The 23,076-nt window shown below is 35.8% G+C and overlaps 1 protein-coding gene across 1 annotated transcript; it reads left to right on the forward strand.

Annotated features, from left to right (window-relative positions):
- LOC109710166 (ABC transporter G family member 42-like) lies at positions 3,440-22,660 on the forward strand. The gene is made up of 24 exons (XM_020232633.1): positions 3,440-3,980; positions 8,920-8,975; positions 11,454-11,663; positions 11,969-12,053; positions 12,217-12,376; positions 12,457-12,533; positions 13,264-13,317; positions 14,927-15,017; positions 15,726-16,027; positions 16,165-16,446; positions 16,548-16,864; positions 17,579-17,739; positions 17,816-17,925; positions 18,290-18,437; positions 18,614-18,769; positions 18,880-19,049; positions 19,293-19,625; positions 20,155-20,445; positions 20,553-20,636; positions 20,736-20,869; positions 20,957-21,184; positions 21,319-21,490; positions 21,728-21,982; positions 22,121-22,660. The coding sequence occupies exons 1-24, from the start codon at positions 3,612-3,614 to the stop codon at positions 22,391-22,393; spliced, it is 4,518 nt and encodes a 1,505-aa protein (XP_020088222.1). The 5' UTR covers positions 3,440-3,611; the 3' UTR covers positions 22,394-22,660.

Here is a 23,076-nt window from a genome sequence, read left to right on the forward strand (position 1 = left end):
TGGACGGTAACTTTAATTTTTAAAAACTTTTTGGAAGTGAACTACAAATGGATCAATGTTTAGATAGTTTTGAACCTTTTTTTTTCTAGAAGAAAAGTACATGGGATTTTGAAAGGTTCGTAAAAGGATTGATGCTTCCATTAGGCAACAAAACCAACTATAAATCTCATCCAACTTTTAAACTATATAACCGACGGCTAATAGTTTGATAATTGATACGTAAGATTTTAAATTCGAAGTCTAATTATTTTAAATTTTTATCCGAGTTCGTTTCGAAAAAGTGAATGGAGTGAAAAACATATTAACTTTCTCTCTCTCTCAAAACATAAAACATTTAAACTACATTAATGATGGCATCAAAATATGAAGCAGAATTTGTCCATTCAACCAAAACCAAATACCCCAACATGTGGCAAGTACAAAATATGAAGCAGAATTTGTCCATTCAACATATTAAAAAAAGGACAAACATCTTCTGCCCATCTGTCCTTTCAACCAAAACCAGCATGAGTCATTACTTTGGAAAGTTCCTAACCTAATAAGAATCTGGTGGCAGGTCTTGACTTTGTGTGTAGACACTCAACTTCCTCTGAAATAGTAGCACATCCTTAGCCTTTTTTCCACCAACCCCTGATTAGAAACCTCACTATTTTGAAGAAAGAGCTGAAGAGTAGGGAGAATACTAAAGTCCAATTTTGTGTTGACAATTTCATGAGTGGGAACATAATCTAAATTGGGTGAAAAGATCAGATATTGTATTTTTGGTGTGGATGCATTTGTATGGTTTATTCCAAATAATTACTCCAGATTAAAAGCTAATTGCTGCATATTTGGAAGGTTGATCTAGCATTGAATGCATCAGGTACTTTTTTTTTTTAGAGAGAAAGGTAGTATGCTACCTGCTTCTTTCATTAAAGAAATGAATTAAACTACAAGAGTGAGGTAGAGGAACCTCCGAACGATACCAAAATAATAATAAAAATAAAAAATAAAAAATAAAAAATGAAGAAGAAGAAAACATTTAAAAAAATATATTTAAATTCCTTTAAATTTTGGGGCAAGGATACGCTCGTTTAAACATGCTGTTCTCCTCCCACTGAAGCTTCAAACGTCTGCATCAGGTGCTTTAGCTTTGCTTTTGGAATGGTGTCTTTGATTGAAGAGTACAAAGCAAATAAGAATTATACTAGTGGTACATTCAAAATGGGTGTAAAACAATAATTAACAACAATAAATACTAAGAAAGAAACTTTAATTTCATGGTTTCACGCATATAATTTTATTATTGTTTCACCGGAAAAAAAAAATCTATTGTCAAATTGTATAGCGAAGTAATTTTTCTTGAAAACTGCAAAACGGTACTCTATTTAGCGGCATGTATTTACGGTCAAACCAAAATAAAACAATATGATAATTAAGTATAATTTTTTATATCTCAAAATGTCAAAGTGAAAAATACACAAAATTATAGGATAGTTAAGTGTAGTTTTTTTTCCATAGAGTGGCAAAGTAAAAATATGTTAAATTTTAGTAGGTAAATTAAAGCTTGTCCAAAAAAAAAAGCTTATGTACTATAATGCATTTGCAGCTTATTATCATATTATTTAGAGTTTAGTATACCAGCCACTTTATGTAAAGAATTATCGCATTTAAAGATATCAAAGTATCTAAAGTTGGCAAAAGAATCTTTTGAATAAAAACGTGTTACATTATACTATTATTTCTTTTTATTTTATTTTTTGTGTGACACTTTGATCTTTTTTGTTTCCTCTTTTTGTTTTCTCTTTTTCTTTGGTTCAAAGACCAGCTGCTTCACATATATAACCAAATTTATTTCTTTAATCAATGAAACAGACAGTTTGCTATCTTTCTCTATATATAGAGAGAGAGAGAGAACTAGGCTGAAATACTATTGATAGCAAAAGACCTTTTTTGCTATCAAATTTTTAATCTTTGGATGAGAAATTATAGGATTAGAATAATATTAGTCCCTTATAATTGAGTGGTCCCCACTGGATTATAATATTTAATCTAATGGTTAGACATGATGAAATGAATTGATCCAAATGCTAAAAATTAATTTGATAGCAAATAAAGTTTTTTGCTATGAATAGTATTTTAGCTCAACTCTCTCTATATATATATTCCTATTTCTCTCTCCACAAAAAAAAACATCATACTCCTATTATCTAAATATTTTATTGTCACCCCCCAAACACTTATCTTTCCATATTTTGCTTCGACTTCTTCTCCTCCAACATCACCTACCTTTCCAACCTCGAATCTCTTCTTTCATCATTTTCACGTTCTCGCTTTCTGTATTTTAAATTAGTGCATAGTTGAGGGTGTCTTCATTTATATCTCCTTACCTCGAAATATAATCTATATGACCTAAAAATATTTTATATTATCTTAAAAAAAGTTATTATTTATGACGATTATGCATTATTCATTAAGGGAGTGTGAAAACTGTGGAAATCCCAGTGCGATTTTAAAATTTTAAAGTGATTTCAAATTTTGTTAGAAGATCATAAGATATATATCCGTAAATACAAATACATTATCCAATCTGGTCCAACATACATAAATGCATTTTTGTATCTACCTTAGTTACTCTCATTTATTTCGCAATCATATTTAATATATGTGCATTGCACATGATTAAAGCCTAAGCGACTAGATATATCATATATGGTAAGAAAAATACAGGTTTCTATACTTTGGTAACATTATGAAAAACTATTTTTTGATAGTAATTACTAGATAGTAATTACTATACTCTCCTTTTAATTAGGCCCTCGTAAAGAGTGCCTCCAGTTTAATTTACAATCCCGCCTAAGATTCTAGAAACAAAGTGTACCTCATTCAATAACTTAATCCCATATATGTGCACCTCTTTTTATTTTTATCATTTTGAATCGAACATATACATAGATCGTTATCGAATATTACAAATTAATAAAATAAGCTATCAATCGTTCTAACGCAAGTGACAAAGAACTTAATAGTTTGTACTCGAGATCCTAAATTCAAATCTAGTTATTTCACATTTTCAGTTAAATTTATATATATTTTTTAAATACTATATATCTTTCTCTAAAAAAAATAAAATAAAATAAAATAAAATAAAACACCTTTGAAAAGATTCTAGCTAGAAACAGTCAAATTAATAAACAACTTACTTTACCTATATATTTACATAAATAAAATATATCCTAACGTACGTAGATATGTAACTCATATTACGGAGCCAATCCCCTAACACGCCGCGAACCGAGCCAACACAAACAGGACTCACACCTAACACCCCGGACCCGATCAGCTTTAAAAGTCGCGCGAGCGCACCACCAAACCCGCGCATGGGACGAGTCGACCGTGTCGGCACACACTCTCCCCCACCTTTCCCCGCTTGTATATATACGAAGCTCATCGCAAACCCCGCAAATTTGTTTATACGCGAACCTAGTCTCCCTTTGTAAAGCAACCACCCACTCCTCCTCACCAAATCAAAATTCCCCCCCAAATTTCCCAATCTCTCTCCCTCCAAATTCCCAAATCAAATCCCTAGATCGATCGAGGGGGAGGGGGAGGGGGAGGGGGAGGGGAGATCGATGGAGAGCACGATGGAGAAAGTGTGGGATTCGGGGCGAAGGGCGAGTAGGAACCTGAGCAGGAGCATCAGCAGGAGCGTGAACATGGGGAACTGGGGGATGGAGGAGGTGTTCGCGCGCGCGAGCACGAGGGGGAGGTCGCGGGCCGGAGGGGGCGGCGACGACGACGAGGAGGCGCTCCGGTGGGCGGCGCTCGAGCGCCTCCCCACCTACAGCCGCCTCCGCACGGCGATCCTCAAATCCACCGTCGACGGCGCCGGCGACGGCGGCGGAGGTGGCGGCGGTGGGGGGAGGTACGAGCACCGGCAGGTGGACGTGCGGAAGCTGGGGATCGGCGAGCGCCAGGAGTTCATCGAGCGCGTGTTCCGGGTCGCCGAGGAGGACAACGAGCGCTTTCTCAAGAAGCTGCGGCATCGGATCGATCGGTGAGTTTCATAATCATTACTATTATTATTATTATTATTACTATTTGTTGATTTCATCGGATGGGAATTATTTTGGTTATTGATGAGTGTTTTGATCTCGAAAAGCGCTTTTGCTTTTACCTTTGCATGAATGAACAATATCCTTCCAAATCGGTAGTGTTTACGAGTATCTCGGAATAATATTTATGAGATGCTGGTGTAATAATATATTATACTAATAAGTTAATATAATATAATACAGAAAAATCTCATATAAAAAAAATTATTGGTAAAATTAAAGACAATATAAAAATTTGTTGGAAATGAAGAAACTCTAGATTGTTGGGTTTGGTAATGAATGAGAAATACTAGAGATAAAAACTATATGACTTGCATGGAAGCTGCTGCTCATTTGTCCGAATTTTCTTGTCACGTCATAAATAATTTTTTTATTTTTTTTATGGATTCATTATTGTTATATGCTGGATCGTTTTATTTAATGATGTAAAAAACATGCATAATAAAACATTTATTTTTCAACCCTGGGGATTCTTACAATAACAATAAAACAAATTTGTTTTTCTTATATTTGTGGGATCTAGCCGTATGTGGTGACCAACTAATAATTGAATTTTAATTTTTTTTTTTTTAAAGTTACTTTCTAATAATATCCAATATTTTTATGAAAAAAATAAATAATAATTATTTTTTCTGCTAGGTAATCATTAAAAAAGCAAAAGTTTTCCTGGGCGGCTGCGGCCTTTCTTAGCTTCCGGTAGTTGGTATACTGTCGCAATTTATTTTTTTTTGTGGGTAAAAAAAAAAAAAAACCTCTTTTACTCTTAGAAAAAAAAAAGCCCTTAAAAATGAGGTTAAATTATAAAAATTTTTCTGTCAAAATTTAATTTTCATTTTTTTCCCGTCATTTAAAAATCTACGCTTTACTCCATTGTAAAATGAAAAATGCTCACTCATCTTTTGCAGTTAATGATCCGTCAGGATTCCGTTTATAAAATATTATTATTATTTTTTTATACCAAAAATGCCCTCAGTCTTCTCTTTTGTTGTCAGAAATGGTGAGAGATAAAATAGTTATTTTGTCATCACAATTTATACCGTACCTCTTGTCACCAATTTTTATTTTATAAGGGTGTAAAGTGTAAATTTTTTAAATAACAGGAGGGAAAAGTGAAAAATCGAATTTTAACATTAGGTTTTATGTAATTTAGCCTAAAAATTAGTAATGTTTTGGTTGGATGGTTCAATTCATCCTGGCATCTTTTAAGTGATAAGAAACGTCCCACTCAGTTGCTAAATATATTTATTTAAAGCACACCTTGAACAACCCCATAAGTTTGTACATAAACTCGTCGCATGCACACTTAATTGTGTCGTAAGCTTGGGTTAAGGGTGGGTTGTTGGCTTGCTTCAAGGTGTCGTCCACCGTCCTATTATCTACACGAGAAAAAGTATTACCAAGCTGAGCTATTCCTAACTTTTCAATTGATTATTGCTTACTTAGCAACAACATGCATACTTTTCTATTTTGGTGAGAGTGTATGGACACCCCTTTAGCTTTTGATTATTTTTTTAAATAAGTGATTTTTGGTCGATAACTGGTTTTTTCTCAATTCTAATACTATTTTATAAAATTTAACAGTTTAATTATATTTTTTAGCAAATAAAATTATAGATTTAACTAATAGAGAAGTTGAATTTAATAACTTTTTAAATTTAACTAGCTAATGTAATTTAAATGGAAAAAGATTAAAATTTAAGAGAGGATTAATTAAGTAAATGAAGCTGAACGATCTATTTCAAAAACTCCTATATTTGAAGGATTCTCAATATATATATATTTTTTTTGAGGAAAAAAGAAGCATGATATGTGCCACATTCATTAAAGATATGAATTAAGCAACAAGGGTGAGATAATTAACCTCTGTCAAAACGAAAATAAACAAAAAAGTGACAGAGTAAGGTTTCAACTTTCAGCTTTATAGTTCAAAATAATAATTTTCTGACTGAAATGAAATAAGATTTGAAAAAAAATTGTCGGATAGAAAAATCCGCTCTGATATCATATGAAAGTTGAAATAAAATTTGCTTTCAAAGAAGCCCTTAAAAAAGAAAAAGAAAAAGATGATGGTTAGACTAGAGAAATTTCTCCCGCCGAAACACTGATCGCTTGATCTTGTCAATATTATTCTTAGTATATTATTAATCTTTCATATTCTTCAATATAGACTAGGTTTACCCACTGTCTCTAGAGTAAGTGGCAAAGGACTTGTGGTTGATATCCGAGATTCCAAGTTCGAATCCTAATTGATTTACATTTCCAGTTAAGTTTATTTCTAAATGAAATAAATGAAACGGATAACGTGCTTCCTATATCTCTCTCTCTCTCTCTCTCTCTCAAACAAAAAAACAAATAATAGTAGACTAGGCTTATTTGTGTTGACCGTAGAAAACACAACTTGACACTTTTTTATACTGCAGGGTTGGTATACAACTCCCAACTGTGGAGGTGAGGTTCGAGCATCTAACAATAGAAGCCAAGTGCCACGTCGGCAACAGGGCTCTGCCCACGCTGCTCAACACGGCTCGCAACATTGCCGAGTCAGCGGTTGGCCTCTTGGGCATAAGGCTCACGAAGATGACCACTCTTACCATACTCAAAGATGTCTCCGGAATCGTACGACCCTCTAGGTACGAAGTTTATAATAATAATCATACTTAAAAAGCATGGTTGATCCTCAAAACCCTTGATACTTTACAATTTCGTTGGCAATTTGATTTGGTCCCAAACTCACGTAATTTCTCGCAATGCCGCCATTTCCCCGCCACTATTTCTAATAGAGGTGCATCACATACAATTGTTTTTCCTCAAAAATGAAAATTCAATTTGCAATTTATATAAGTTCGAGAATTATTGTGTATTCTGTTGTAAGATGTTATATATATATATATATATATATATATATATATATTTTGAGTATATATGATATATTCTTTTTGGTTGGTTGTATTATTAGGATGACATTGTTGCTGGGCCCTCCGTCATCGGGGAAGACCACTCTTTTACTAGCCTTAGCTGGGAAGCTGGACCCAACACTGAAGGTTTAGTTGACTCGCTCTGATTAGATTTATTTAAAGTAATTGGACATACACAGTTGGAGCGCAAAGAGCGTGAACTGTGTGAAGTGTGAACCCACTCCTTTTCCTTTTTTGTAAATTTTATTTTATTTTGTTTTATTTTTTAAAAAATAAAATGTTTACTATTAGGCACGGGGAGAGATAACGTACAACGGGTACGCACTCGACGAGTTCGTGCCCCAGAAAACGGCGGCCTACATTAGCCAAACTGACGTCCACATGGCCGAGATGACCGTTAAAGAAACCCTCGATTTCTCCGCTCGGTGCCAGGGCGTGGGATCCAAATACGGTAATTAATTTTTCAAAAATTCTAATGTTCAAAATTTAATTAATTAGTTTCACTAATTTTAACCGATTAATTTCGGTGTAGACCTTCTAACGGAGTTAGCCAGGAGGGAGAAAGAGGCTGGGATTCTTCCAGAACCTGAAGTCGATCTCTTTATGAAGGTAAAAATATGCTGCGGACTAAATTAATGACTAATGCAAGCTTAATTAGGCTTAATTTTAAATCTAAAAATGTTGTTCGGGAAAGTGCTAAGCAGTTGTTTTTTTTTTTCTTTTTTTCTGAATTTCTTTTTAACTTTTAGGCACATGTCTATGCACTGTCAAAAAAAGTTTAGTCTATTCTCCTGTACTCTCTCTCTTTGGATAGAGAGAATGAGAGAAAAGAGATGCTATTTGAATATCCTATTTACATCCATATGTTTAAAAATTTAATTGATCATCCGTAGTGCAAATGATAAAGGACTTGATGGTTGGTATCCGAGGTTTCAAATTCGAACCTAGTTGATTCACATTTTTAGCTAATTTTATTTTTAAATAAAATAAACGAAGTGTATATCACGTTATTTATTTTTTTAAAAAAAAAATTGACAAGGCTGTATAAGCATATTCGCTCTTAGATGAATAGGATGTAAAAATTTGCACATATTTTGTAAATGTACAACTAGCATTGCTCCTTCAAAGTAAAATTGGAGGAGTGTTTATCATTTCTTTTTTTTTTTAAGTATTTCATCCGAACAAAGAATAAGTCAAAGAAAGTAGGCCATTTGTACACTAGCATACTACCTCGTATCTACTTTGTAAGTCACATTTGTAACGTTTCTTAATACAAAACAGGCTACTTCGATGGAAGGGGTCAAAAGCAGTCTCCAAACGGACTACACGCTCAGGGTACGTTTCCTTTCTTTCTTCTTATTTTATTTTTTTCTGAGCCCCACCGCGAAAGAAAGAAATAAAAATAATATAACCGACGGTCTCTAGAGCAAATAACAAATAGTTTGATGGTTGGTGCCCGAAATTCAAATTCAAATCCTAATTGATTCATATTTCCAGCTAAATTTATTACTAAATAAAATAAACAAAACGGGTAGCGTGCTATCTATATTTTAAAAAAATAAAATAAAAATAATAAAAAATAAAATAAAGAGGGTCACTGTAGTAGATACACCGCACCAATCGTGTGTTTGGGTCCCACCAAATTGGCGAAATGGTTGGTGAAAGTTGTTCGCGTTTGACCGAGTCCGAACTATGCATGTATTATATATTCTAAGCACAAGGGTGGGGGGCAAATGGGAATGGGTGCGATCCCTCCATTGACAAATGAGTTCACCTACTTTTATTTCGCTGTGTGCGTGGTGGGGCCCTTACGATGGGGGTTGGTTGAACTACTATTATTAAAAAACAAAAAAAAAGAAGTTGGTGCCTATTCCATTTCCCCCCGGTCCTTTTTTTTTTTTTNGTTCCGGGTCGCCGAGGAGGACAACGAGCGCTTTCTCAAGAAGCTGCGGCATCGGATCGATCGGTGAGTTTCATAATCATTACTATTATTATTATTAGTATTACTATTTGTTGATTTCATCGGATGGGAATTATTTTGGTTATTGATGAGTGTTTTGATCTCGAAAAGCGCTTTTGCTTTTACCTTTGCATGAATGAACAATATCCTTCCAAATCGGTAGTGTTTACGAGTATCTCGGAATAATATTTATGAGATGCTGGTGTAATAATATATTATACTAATACTAATAAGTTAATATAATATAATACAGAAAAATCTCATATAAAAAAAATTATTGGTAAAATTAAAGACTATACAAAAATTTGTTGGAAATGAAGAAACTCTAGATTGTTGGGTTTGGTAATGAATGAGAAATACTAGAGATAAAAACTATATGACTTGCATGGAAGCTGCTGCTCATTTGGCCGAATTTTCTTGTCACGTCATAAATAATTTTTTTATTTTTTTATGGATTCATTATTGTTATATGCTGGATCGTTTTATTTAATGATGTAAAAAACATGCATAATAAAACATTTATTTTTCAACCCTGGGGCTGGGGATTCTTACAATAACAATAAAACAAATTTGTTTTTCTTATATTTGTGGGATCTAGCCGTATGTGGTGACCAACTAATAATTGAATTTTAATATATTTTTTTAAAAGTTACTTTCTAATAATATCCAATATTTTTATGAAAAAAATAAATAATAATTATTTTTTCTGCTAGGTAATCATTAAAAAACAAAAGTTTTCCTGGGCGGCTGCGGCCTTTCTTAACTTCCGGTAGTTGGTATAATGTCGTAATTTATTTTTTTTTGTGGGTAAAAAAAAAAAAAACCTCTTTTACTCTTAGAAAAAAAAAAGCCCTTAAAAATGAGGTTAAATTATAGAAAATTTTTCTGTCAAAATTTAATTTTTTATTTTTTTTTTCATCATTTAAAAATCTACGCTTTGCCCCATTGTAAAATAAAAAATGCTTACTCACCTCCTACCGTTAGTGATCCGTCAGGATTTCGTTTATAAAATATTATTATTATTTTTTTATACAAAAAATGCCCTTAGTCTTCTCTTTTGTTGTCAGAAATGGTGAGAAACAAAATAGTTATTTAGCCTATTTTTATACCATACCTCTTGTCACCAATTTTTATTTTATAAAGGTGTAAAGTGTAAGTTTTTAAATAACAGAAGGGAAAATAAAAAATTGAATTTTAACATTTGGTTTTATGTAATTTAGCCTAAAAATTACTAATGTTTTGGTTGGATGGTTCAATTCATCCTGGCATCTTTTAAGTGTTAAGAAACGTCCCACTCAGTTGCTAAATATATTTATTTAAAGCACACCTTGAACAACCCCATAAGTTTGTACATAAACTCGTCGCATGCACACTTAATTGTGTCGTAAGCTTGGGTTAAGGGTGGGTTGTTGGCTTGCTTCAAGATGTCGTCCACCGTCCTATTATCTACACGAGAAAAAGTATTACCAAGCTGAGCTATTCCTAACTTTTCAATTGATTATTGCTTACTTAGCAACAACATGCATACTTTTCTATTTTGGTGAGAGTGTATGGACACCCCTTTAGCTTTTGATTATTTTTTTTTTAAATAAGTGATTTTTGGTCGATAACTGGTTTTTTCTCAATTCTAATACTATTTTATAAAATTTAACAGTTTAATTTTATTTTTTAGCAAATAAAATTATAGGTTTAACTAATAGAGAAGTTGAATTTAATAACTTTTTAAATTTAACTAGCTAATGTAATTTAAATGGAAAAAGATTAAAATTTAAGAGAGGATTAATTAAGTAAATGAAGCTGAACGATCTATTTCAAAAACTCCTATATTTGAAGGATTCTCAATATATATATATTTTTTTTGAGAAAAAAAAAGTATGATATCTGCTACATTCATTAAAAGTATGAATTAAGCAACAATGGTGAGGTAATTAACCTCTGTCAAAACGAAAATAAACAAAAAAGTGACAGAGTCAGGTTTCAACTTTCGGCTTTATAGTTCAAAATAACAATTTTCTGATTGAAATGAAATAAGATTTGAAAAAAAAATGTCGGATAGAAAAATCCGCTCTGATACCATATGAAAGTTGAAATAAAATTTGCTTTCAAAGAAGCCCTTAAAAAAGAAAAAGAAAAAGATGATGGTTAGACTAGAGAAATTTCTCCCGCCGAAACACTGATCGCTTGATCTTGTCAATATTATTCTTAGTATATTGTTAATCTTTCATGTTCTTCAATATAGACTAGGTTTACCCACTGTCTCTAGAGTAAGGGGCAAAGGACTTGTGGTTGATATTCGAGATTTCAAGTTCGAATCATAATTGATTTATATTTTCAGTTAAATTTATTTCTAAATGAAATAAATGAAACGGATAACGTGTTTCCTATCTCTCTCTCTCTCTCCCAAACAAAAAAACAAATAATAGTAGACTAGGCTTATTTGTGTTGACCGTAGAAAACACAACTTGACACTTTTTTATACTGCAGGGTTGGTATACAACTCCCAACTGTGGAGGTGAGGTTCGAGCATCTAACAATAGAAGCCAAGTGCCACGTCGGCAACAGGGCTCTGCCCACGCTGCTCAACACGGCTCGCAACATTGCCGAGTCAGCGGTTGGCCTCTTGGGCATAAGGCTCACGAAGATGACCACTCTTACCATACTCAAAGATGTCTCCGGAATCGTACGACCCTCTAGGTACGACGTTTATAATAATAATCAAACTTAAAAAGCATGGTTGATCCTCAAAACCCTTGATAATTTACAATTTCGTTGGCAATTTGATTTCATCCTAAACTCACGTAATTTCTCGCAATGCCGCCATTTCCCGCCACCATTTCTAATAGAGGTGCATCATATACAATTGTTTTTCCTTATAAATAAAAATTCAATTTGCAATTTATAAAAGTTTGAGAATTATCGTGTATTCTGTTGTAAGATGTTTTATATATATATACACATTTTGTGTATGATGTATTCTTTTTGGTTGGTTGTATTATTAGGATGACATTGTTGCTGGGCCCTCCGTCATCGGGGAAGACCACTCTTTTACTAGCCTTAGCTGGGAAGCTGGACCCAACACTGAAGGTTTAGTTGACTCGCTCTGATTAGATTTATTTAAAGTAATTGGACATACACAGTTGGAGCGCAAAGAGCGTGAACTGTGTGAAGTGTGAACCACTCCTTTTCCTTTTTTGAAAATTTTATGTTATTTTATTTTATTTTTTTAAAATAAAATGTTTACTATTAGGCACGGGGAGAGATAACGTACAACGGGTACGCACTCGACGAGTTCGTGCCCCAGAAAACGGCGGCCTACATTAGCCAAACTGACGTCCACATGGCCGAGATGACCGTTAAAGAAACCCTCGATTTCTCCGCTCGGTGCCAGGGCGTGGGATCCAAATACGGTAATTAATTTTTCACAATTCTAATGTTCAAAATTTAATTAATTAGTTTCACTAATTTTAACCGATTAATTTCGGTGTAGACCTTCTAACGGAGTTAGCCAGGAGGGAGAAAGAGGCTGGGATTCTTCCAGAACCTGAAGTCGATCTCTTTATGAAGGTAAAATATGCTGCGGACTAAATTAATGACTAATGCGAGCTTAATTAGGCCTAATTTTAAATCTAAAAATGTTGTTCGGGAAAGTGCTAAGCAGTTGTTTTTTTTTCTTTTTTTTTTCTGAATTTCTTCAATAATCTCCTATAGATACGAATTTAAATTTGTATTAAATATATTATTTTCTATTTTGGAATTGCAAAGCTCTTTTTAACTTTTATGCACTGTCAACAAAAAGTTTAGTCTATTCTCCTGTACTCTCTCTTTTTGGATAAAGAGAATGAGAGAAAAGAGATGCTATTTGAATATCCTATTTACATGTTTAAAAATTTAATTGATCATTCGTAGGGCAAATGATAAAAAACTTGATGGTTGATATCTGAGGTGTCAAATTCGAACCTAATTGATTCACATTTTTAGCTAATTTTATTTTTAAATAAAATAAACGAAGTGAATATCACGTTATTTATCTCTTTTAAAAAAAAATTGATAAGGCTGTATAAGCATATTCGCTCTTAGATGAATAGGATGTAAAAATTTGCACATATTTTGTAAATGTACAACTAGCATTGCTCCTTCAAAGTAAAAATGAAGGAGTGTTTATCATTTCTTTTTTTTTTTAAAGTATTTCATCCGAACAAAGAATAAGTCAAGAAAGTAGGCCATTTGTACACTAGCATACTACCTCGTATCTACTTTGTAAGTCACATTTGTAACGTTTCTTAATACAAAACAGGCTACTTCGATGGAAGGGGTCAAAAGCAGTCTCCAAACGGACTACACGCTCAGGGTACGTTTCCTTTCTTTCTTCTTATTTTATTTTTTTCTGAGCTCTCGAAAGAAAAAATAAAAATAATATAACCGACAGTCACTAGAGCAAATGACAAATGATTTGATAGTTGGTACCCGAAATTCAAATTCAAATCCTAATTAATTCACATTTCCAGCTAAGTTTATTACTAAATAAAATAAACAAAACGATTAGCGTGCTATCTATATCTTAAAAAAATAAAATAAAAATAATAAAAAATAAAATAAAGAGGGTCACTGTAGTAGATACACCGCACCAATCGTGTGTTTGGGTCCCACCAAATTGGCGAAATGGTTGGTGGAAGTTGTTCGCGTTTGACCGAGTCCGAACTACGCATGTATTATATATTCTAAGCACAAGGGTGGGGGGCAAATGGGAATGGGTGCGATCCCTCCATTGACAAATGAGTTCACCTACTTTTATTTCGCTGTGTGCGTGGTGGGGCCCTTGCGATGGGGGTTGGTTGAACTACTATTATTAAAAAACAAAAAAAAAAAAAGTTGGTGCCCATTTCATTTCCCCCCGGTTTTTTTTTTCTTTTTTTTTTTTTTGGTTGTTGTGTGTGTATGTGTCTTGTGCATGCATGTGTGGGGTGAAATTTTGGCCACGGGAAGGATGATGGATAACGTATTTGTGGTTATGCCATGCTGACGATGGGTCGAAAAACTTTTGACATGAAAGTGATTAGGCAGGAATTAGGTGATTACGTACCGTAAAAGCATACATAATTTACCTTCATTATGGACAATCTTTTAAACTTTTAATTATACCGTAAAATCTTTCAATTTATTTAATTTGAATCAGTCGGAAGTGCATTAATTAAAAAATTTAAGCTAATTATTTACTTTAATTAATTTATAGTTATAAAAAATGTATAAAATTACTAACAAAATCTGTAAAGATAAATGATATACTTAGATTTTAAATTTAAAATGGTTTACGGTTCAGATAAGTTATGTATGTTTTTATAACTATAGAGTTCGATGCACTCAAAAAAAACATTCTTGAATCCAATTTTGCTAAAATTATGTTATATTTATTAAATTTGATCAATTTTAGTTAGTAAACTATAATTAGATTTTGTGATTGCTCAAATTAATATTTTTATGTTACAATTCCAAATGGACGAAACGGGTAGCGTGCTACCTGTAACTCCATTTTATTTTTTTTTTTTATATTACAATTCGTTGGTTTGTCTAGTCCCACGAGATTTTTCTTAAATAAAGAGATGACATTTGATTCGTGTCTCCACCAATATGGGATTTGAATGGATTGCTATATCATTTGGAAGGAAGAAACAGTTATAATCGAATTAACTTTTGCATTATTTTATACGAAAAAAATTAACAGTAATGAAAAGAAACTAAAGTTTAATGCTTCAGTCACAGTAAATTACGATAGACTTTCGGTGAGTTTTTGCCGCAAGTTCACTAAACCAACAAAACTCTGCTTTTCAAGCAGTGAATGCTAAAATATGGACAATACCTTGGTCGCGTTAGATAATGAGGTCAATTATTATATATTAATTAGGATGATGAATAAGCATCTTTGCTAAAGCTGTGTTTGACAAAATGCTTGGCTGTTGCAGATACTTGGGCTGGACATTTGCGCCGATACCATTGTTGGGGACCAAATGCAGAGAGGAATATCAGGTGGTCAGAAGAAGAGAGTCACCACAGGTAATAATTCCAATATATACATTTCAGTATTATTATTATTATTATTATTATATTAATTATTTCTGAAAGCTCAAAGCTTCGACACTGTTTCATAATTCATCATTTTGGTAGAAATGTAAACAACTGACCATCCTGAAATAGACCCTTCAACTATTCAGCATCGATCCCATTCGACCTTTTGATTTTCGTAATTTAAATTATGTTCAACCGGCTTAATCTGAAAGTTTCTTAAAATTAAGATTGTTTATATTAAATCTTTGCGGATGATAGCTATGGAAGCTAGTAATTTAAAGTTAAGTCAAGTTAAAATATTTATATAGGAGTTGAGAAACTGTGAGATTGGAAGCCTTGCACGTCACAATGGCAATTAGCCGGGATTTAGATAATAATCATAATTAAGTGGGACTTGGACGAAACGAACAAGGTGTTCCGATCCAATGGTATGCTGTGAGATACTCGTATCATGGTTGCTGGGCCCATGAACTTTACCGGGCCTACTAAAGAGTGCGAATGAGCCCCAAGGAGACTCCTTGGGCTCTAATAATCTCTTGGCCCATTATGATTGTGAGTTCGGTACAACTCGGGCAAGCCCAGTAATATTTTCGTCTCAGCGTTTCCCGGCAAATCCTACACACTACACTTAACTCAGCAGGCATATATATATTTGATTCCTAATTAGTGGGAAGGCTGAACGCATGCACGATGCAGGGGAGATGATGGTGGGGCCGACGAAGGTGCTGTTCATGGACGAGATATCGACGGGGCTGGACAGCTCGACGACGTTTCAGATCGTGAAGTGCCTGCAGCAGATCGTTCACCTGGGGGAGGCCACCATCCTCATGTCCCTCCTCCAGCCCGCGCCCGAGACCTTCGACCTCTTCGACGACATCATTCTCCTCTCCGAGGGCCAGATTGTCTACCAGGGCCCTCGCGAGTTCGTCCTCGACTTCTTCGAGTACTGCGGCTTCCGATGCCCCGACCGCAAGGGCACTGCCGACTTCCTTCAAGAGGCTCGAATTAATCCTTTTCTCTTTTCTTTTTTCTTTTTTCTTCTTTTTTTTTGTGTCTTTCTCTTTTTTACGTACATACGGCAGCTGGTGCAGTGCAGCTGAGATTGATTGTGCGTTCGACCGAATAAATCCCTCAGGTGACGTCGAAGAAGGATCAGGAGCAGTACTGGGCGGACAGGAGCAGGCCGTACCGGTACGTGCCGGTGCCGGAGTTCGTGGCGCAGTTCAGGCGCTTCCACGTGGGGCTCCGGCTGGAGAACGAGCTGTCGGTGCCGTACGACAAGAGCCGCTGCCACCGCGCCGCCCTCGTCTTCTCGAAGCACTCCGTCTCCACCTCCGACCTCCTCAAGACCTCCTTCGCCAAGGAATGGCTCCTCATCAAGCGCAACTCCTTCGTCTACATCTTCAAGACCGTTCAGGTACCATCAACATCACTGCTCTCTGCTCTCTGCTCTCTCTCTCTCTCTCTCTCTCTCTCTCTCGCATATCATCAAACACCTTGCCTTCGATCTCGACGCAGCTCACTATCATGGCGCTGGTGGTGTCGACGGTGTTCTTGCGGACGCTGATGCACCAGCGGAGCGTGGACGATGGGTTCCTGTACATCGGGGCGCTCCTCTTCGGGCTCATTGTGAACATGTTCAACGGCTTCGCGGAGCTCACCCTCACCATCTCGCGGCTCCCCGTGTTCTACAAGCACCGGGACCTCCTCTTCTACCCGGCGTGGATCTTCACCCTCCCCAACGTCCTCCTCCGCATCCCCATGTCCATCATCGAGTCCGTCGTCTGGGTCGTCATCACCTACTACACCATCGGCTTCGCACCCGAGGCCAGCAGGTGATCAATCAAGCAAGCCTCTTTCGATTGTTTTCTCTCTATTTTTTCCGATGGGATCTCGAAGAATTTGGAAGGGTTTCGTAGAATTTTCTCGTAATGTCAATGAGGACTAGAACCTGTTCGGCCCCACTTCTCCATCCGCTTCTGCTTTTTCTTACAGCATTAGCAGGATTCAGTAGAGCGTCCAAAAGAAATTTGGAGCTTTTGCTTTTGCATCAAGAGCAGAAGCTGAGCTGATTCTGCTGAAAAAAAGAATGTGTTTAATATATTTACTTATTAAGGAATTTAATGAAGTGCTTTTCCTAATAGCACTACTTGCTTCTCTGTTTTAGCCTTACTATGGAAATGATTTCAATCATTAAATGTGTCTACTTTTCCTAACTCAACATAAGCATTATCAGGAGTATTTGTGCATTATGAATGTACACCAAATCCGACTCAAATTATGGACTTAGCGCCTATTTTGCACTGCCGTACGGCGTAGATAAGCTAAATTAGGAAAACTAGACACATTTAACAATTGAAATCTTTTCAATAGAATGGAATTCTGTTCAACTCTAATTTATTCCAAACAAAAAAGTCCATTTGCTACAAAATTCTACTGAATTCTTTTTGTACTGAAATCAACTGAGTTCTGTCCAAATTTATTTCCAAATTATGCCACTACGTTACTTCGAATTTGATGATTGCTAACATTGGAGATTGCAAAATCAGGTTCTTCAAGCAGCTGCTGCTGATGTTCTTGACACAGCAGATGGCGGCCGGGCTCTTCAGATCAATCGCAGGCATTTGCCGATCGATGATCATAGCACACACCGGAGGAGCTCTCTCTTTGCTCATCATGTTTTCTCTTGGAGGTTTTCTCCTACAAAAAGGTTTGCAGTCTGATATATTCTTCTATCCAATACTGTTCTAGAAAGGATTTTGTCTAATACAAAGTTGCTTGATCAGATGTTATTCCGAAATGGTGGATTTGGGGTTACTGGATCTCGCCGTTGATGTATGGATATAATGCACTAGCAGTTAATGAGTTGTTCGCCCCCAGGTGGATGGACAAATTTGTAAGTTCTGTGCCTCTAGTGTCTCTCCTCTCTCTTTTTTTTTTTTTTTTTTTTTTTGTTTCCTGAGTGTACAAGTTCTTTGCTTCAAATACATGTCATTTCCTTCTCAGCACTAGTTTCCTTTTGAGGTCTTTTCCATATTTACTGCTGTAAAATTAACTATTCACACTATTCACAATGTATTTGGAGGGATTTAGGCTTTTTTCCCCCCTTTTAACCAAAAGTTATTTATGTTGTGAATTTCAGAAAGCAAATTACTGTTCATTGTGTTTTCTGCGCCAACTATCAAAATGAAAATTTTCATTGTTTTCTGAACATTTTATGGTGGTCGAAAGTACTGATTTGATATATGCTTGTTATGAAGGAAAATGGTACAAGGCTGGGGCAAGCTATCCTCCAGAATGCTAGCATCTTTCCAGACAAGAATTGGTTCTGGATCGGAGCTGCAGCACTTTTCGGCTTCAGCATCTTCTTCAACGTGCTCTTTACACTGTCGCTTATGTATCTGAACCGTAAGTAGTCAGAATATTATGTTTGAAACCCTGTCCCTGTTCTGTTGAAATGCTACTATCACAAAAGCCAAGCAAACTAGTAACAGTAAATTGGATTATGGAATTCGGAGCCACTTTTTTCTCGTTTCTACTAGTAATGCTATTAATGAGTTATACTCTTTGATGAATGATGATAGCTCTTGGCAAACCACAAGCTATTATATCTGAAGAAACAGCGGCTGAAACGGAAGCTAACATAAATGGCAGAAAAGAATCTCCGAGAATCAGAAGCATAGAATCACACGACGACTCTGTACCCCGTGCTTTGTCGACAAAGGATGGCAACAACACCAGTAAGAAATGCTTAACTAAACCATCATGTTATTGAGCAGAACCTAAACAAAAAAAATTTAAAAATGCAAATTGTTTCTGGTGTTGAAACAAAATACTATGGTTTAATCAGGGGAAATGATGATGATGCGCATGACAACCAATGGTTCAACCAATATGCTTGGTCGGGATATGTCTATTGATTTAGGCACCGGTGTTGCACCAAAGAGAGGAATGGTTCTTCCCTTCACTGCGCTCTCCATGTCCTTTGATGAAGTGAACTACTACGTCGACATGCCTGCAGTGAGTTATTGGTCTTTTCTTCACCTTTGTTGTTATAGGAGGCATTTGCTTAGACATCCCTTCATAAAAATCCTTTTACATCTCTTTCCTGTGAAATCTGAATATCATAAATTCACATTTTACAGTGGTACAGATGTAAATAGGAGTATGTAAATGAAGAGCCCCTTACCATTTTGTTAAGTTTCTTCTGTCTGAAATCCAGCAGTAACAATAAATGGTTGCAACATATTCAAAAATTAACAGGAAATGAAACAACAAGGGGTGACCGAAGATAGGCTCCAACTGCTTAGAGGGGTGACAGGTGCTTTTAGACCAGGTGTTCTAACAGCCCTTATGGGCGTGAGTGGGGCTGGAAAGACTACTCTTATGGATGTTTTGGCGGGAAGAAAAACTGGTGGTTATATCGAAGGGGATATTCGAATTTCAGGTTACCCTAAGAATCAATCGACATTTGCACGGATCTCTGGTTATTGTGAACAGAATGATATCCATTCGCCTCAGGTCACCGTTAGGGAGTCCTTGATTTACTCTGCCTTTCTTCGCCTTTCTAAAGACGTCAGTGATGAAGAGAAGATGGTGAGTTTCTTTCTGCGTTCTCTTTTGAGTAATGTTCCTTTCCATATTTAGCTGATGAGAATAAATGCATGCTGATTAGTTTGGTTTGTCCTTCCTATGGAGGATTTCTAATGCCTTCTACTTAGTTTCTTCTCCTATTGCTCTCATTACATAAATTGTTGGTTTTACCTTTCCCATCATTACAAAATAACATGAAAGAGCTAGGATTTTGTTTGGCCTTGCTGTAGGTTCTATGTTAGTGCTATTTGACTAGTGTTATTTGCACAAAATATCCTTTTCAATAAGATCTTAAAAGAAGAAGTTTCATATAGGCACTTTTGAGACGTAAAGCTCAACTCAACTTTCGCCAAATGCACGGTTTGTTGAAGCTTTTGTCTTTTGGAGTAGAAAAGCTACTCTGGAAGCTGGGTCACATTGGCACAATACAAATGCTTAAGTTATATTCAATGTCTTGTTATAATATATGAAAGAACTACTAAGCCTCTGTTCGATGTAATTCAACAAACTAATGTAATTCCACCATTTGCAGAAATTTGTTGATGAAGTGATGGAGCTAGTGGAGCTTGACAATCTCAAGGACGCTATAGTGGGCCTTCCTGGAATTACAGGGTTATCAACAGAGCAGAGGAAGAGGTTGACTATAGCAGTTGAGCTCGTTGCTAATCCTTCAATCATCTTTATGGATGAACCAACATCAGGTCTTGATGCGAGAGCAGCTGCCATTGTTATGAGAACTGTCAGGAATACAGTCGACACTGGAAGAACTGTTGTATGTACGATCCACCAACCTAGCATCGACATATTCGAAGCTTTCGATGAGGTAATACTTTCCTCAAAAATAAAGTGCTTTCTAACCTTTTTATCATAATAAATATGCTTGAATTTCATTCTCTTTGATGCTAATTTTTATGCTCGTTTAACTCTCAGTTGCTACTGATGAAGAGAGGAGGCCAAGTGATATACTCTGGTCCTCTCGGCCGGAACTCACACAAAATGATTGAATATTTCGAGGTTTGTGATCTAAGTATTTTTTAAGCACTTCACAGAATCAGAAAAGGAAATAAAAAAACGAAAGGATTGTTCATAATTAATATCTGTTTCTCCCAACAGGCAATTCCTGGAGTTCCCAAAATCAAAGACAAGTACAACCCAGCAACATGGATGCTGGAAGTAAGTTCAATTGCTGCGGAAGTACGCTTAGGCTTGGACTTCGCTGAGTACTACAGGTCATCAGATCTGTACAAGTAAGCTAAATGCAAATCTTAAATGCTGACAATCTCTGAAAACACATTCATTTCAACTTTAGTTGACCAATAATCTCTATATAATAGGCGTAACAAGGCTCTAGTGAATGAGCTGAGTAAACCGCCACCGGGCTCAAGTGACCTATATTTCCCTACAAAGTACTCTCAGTCCGCTTTTGAACAGTTCAAAGCTTGTCTCTGGAAACAATCCTGGACCTATTGGAGGAGCCCCGACTACAACCTCGTTAGATTTTTCTTTACTCTGTTCACTGCTCTACTTCTTGGTACCATCTTTTGGAAAGTTGGCCACAGGAGGTAAATACCTTCTAAAACTAATCACATCACCATAGTATTGATCTTACATTCCTCATGGTTTTTCAACTTTGCTAAGTTGGTGGACCTGATGTAGAGATTTAAGGGTTAATTTTGTTTGTTCCTTGGTGATGCAGGGGAAGTTCAAATGATCTTAGGATTGTGATAGGATCTATGTATACAGCAGTGATGTTTGTTGGAATTAATAATTGTTCAACTGTTCAACCTATTATTGCGATCGAGAGAACTGTGTTCTACAGAGAGAGGGCGGCTGGGATGTACTCTGCTTTGCCCTATGCCATTGCTCAGGTACAAAAATCACAAAAATCTCTCAGGGTGAAGCTCAATTTAATAGCATAATTTTCTTTTGAATATCTTGCGCATCATAGGATTGGTTCTCAGATCATAACTTAGAGTAATTTCAGAATGACTTGATATTCTTTAGATTCTATGCTTTGCATCAATTGCTGTTGGTTTCTCCTCAAAAGTTAGTAACCTTCTACAATACATGCGTCTAAAGGCTATGTATTTGATGCTTTATTTCAGGTGGTCATGGAAATACCATACGTGTTTATTCAGGGATTGTACTATACACTTATAGTATACTCCATGCTGAGCTTCCAGTGGACAGCAGTAAAATTTTGCTGGTTCTTCTTCATATCTTTCTTCTCTTTCCTCTACTTCACTTACTACGGAATGATGACCGTCTCAATCTCACCGAACCATGAAGTTGCCGCCATCTTTGCTGCAACATTCTTCTCAATTTTCAACCTCTTCTCGGGCTTTTTCATCCCTAGACCAGTAAGTTTCTCTTCATCATTTTAATTTTCATCCATTTCGCAGAACTGGAAGCAAATTAGCTCCTGCTTTCCTATTCTTCATTAGTTTCAAATAAAATGAAAAGGACAACTCATGATGCTGTTACTGATTGGACTGCAGAAAATACCCAAATGGTGGATCTGGTACTACTGGATTTGCCCATTGGCATGGACGGTGTACGGGCTTATAGTGACACAATACGGAGACCTAGAAGACACCATCAATGTTCCTGGCCAACCACAGCCGCAACAAATCAAAGAGTATATCAGGCACCATTTTGGATACCACACAGATTTCATAGGAGTTGTGGCAATAGTTCTTGTGGGTTTCGCTGTCTTCTTCGCTTTCATGTTCGCCTTTTGCATCAAGAAGTTGAATTTCCAGCAGAGGTAGGAGTCGGAATGTTATAGTATCAGAAAAAAAATGCTCCTTCAAGCGGAAGCGTTTGACATTGTATACTTTTTTTCTTCACTTTTTGATAGTTTACTGTATATAGACACGCATAGTTGCATCTAAAATATGATGCCAGTTTTCTTGGACTTAAACTGAGATGTGAGAGACATTGAGTCAATGCGATTATACCTCTCTTCTTGGTATGTTTACAGGACAGCACAATTGTGAATAACATTATACCTGCATCTACTATGCAGAAATTCTTCATGGTTTGTCTCTTACATTTTCAAGCTTTGAATGTTGCACATATATTCTCAGTTTATCCTAGGGTAGTGATATAACCCAGGGATATTATATATGTTAAAACAAAGAAAATTACTCCCACTAAATTTATCCCTATAACTGAGATTTGTGCCTAATGTAATAGGCACTTACTGTAAGAAGTGCACCAAATAGAATTGGAAAAATGCTTAGCAAATCAATCACACCTACTAAGTGGGATTTATGTCATTGTGAAGCAGCGATATAGCACTTCTTCGCAACAACAGCAACAGATCTTCAAGCCTGTCTACATTATGACTCATTTTGATAAAATCGCACTGCTATAATCAAAAGATCCACAACATTGACTAATCAGAGGTAACATCACATGTCATCTAGCATCTGTTTCATACAATAAGCTA

The sequence above is a fragment of the Ananas comosus genome, linkage group 5, assembly GCF_001540865.1.
Source record: "Ananas comosus cultivar F153 linkage group 5, ASM154086v1, whole genome shotgun sequence".
Taxonomy (NCBI): domain Eukaryota; kingdom Viridiplantae; phylum Streptophyta; class Magnoliopsida; order Poales; family Bromeliaceae; genus Ananas; species Ananas comosus.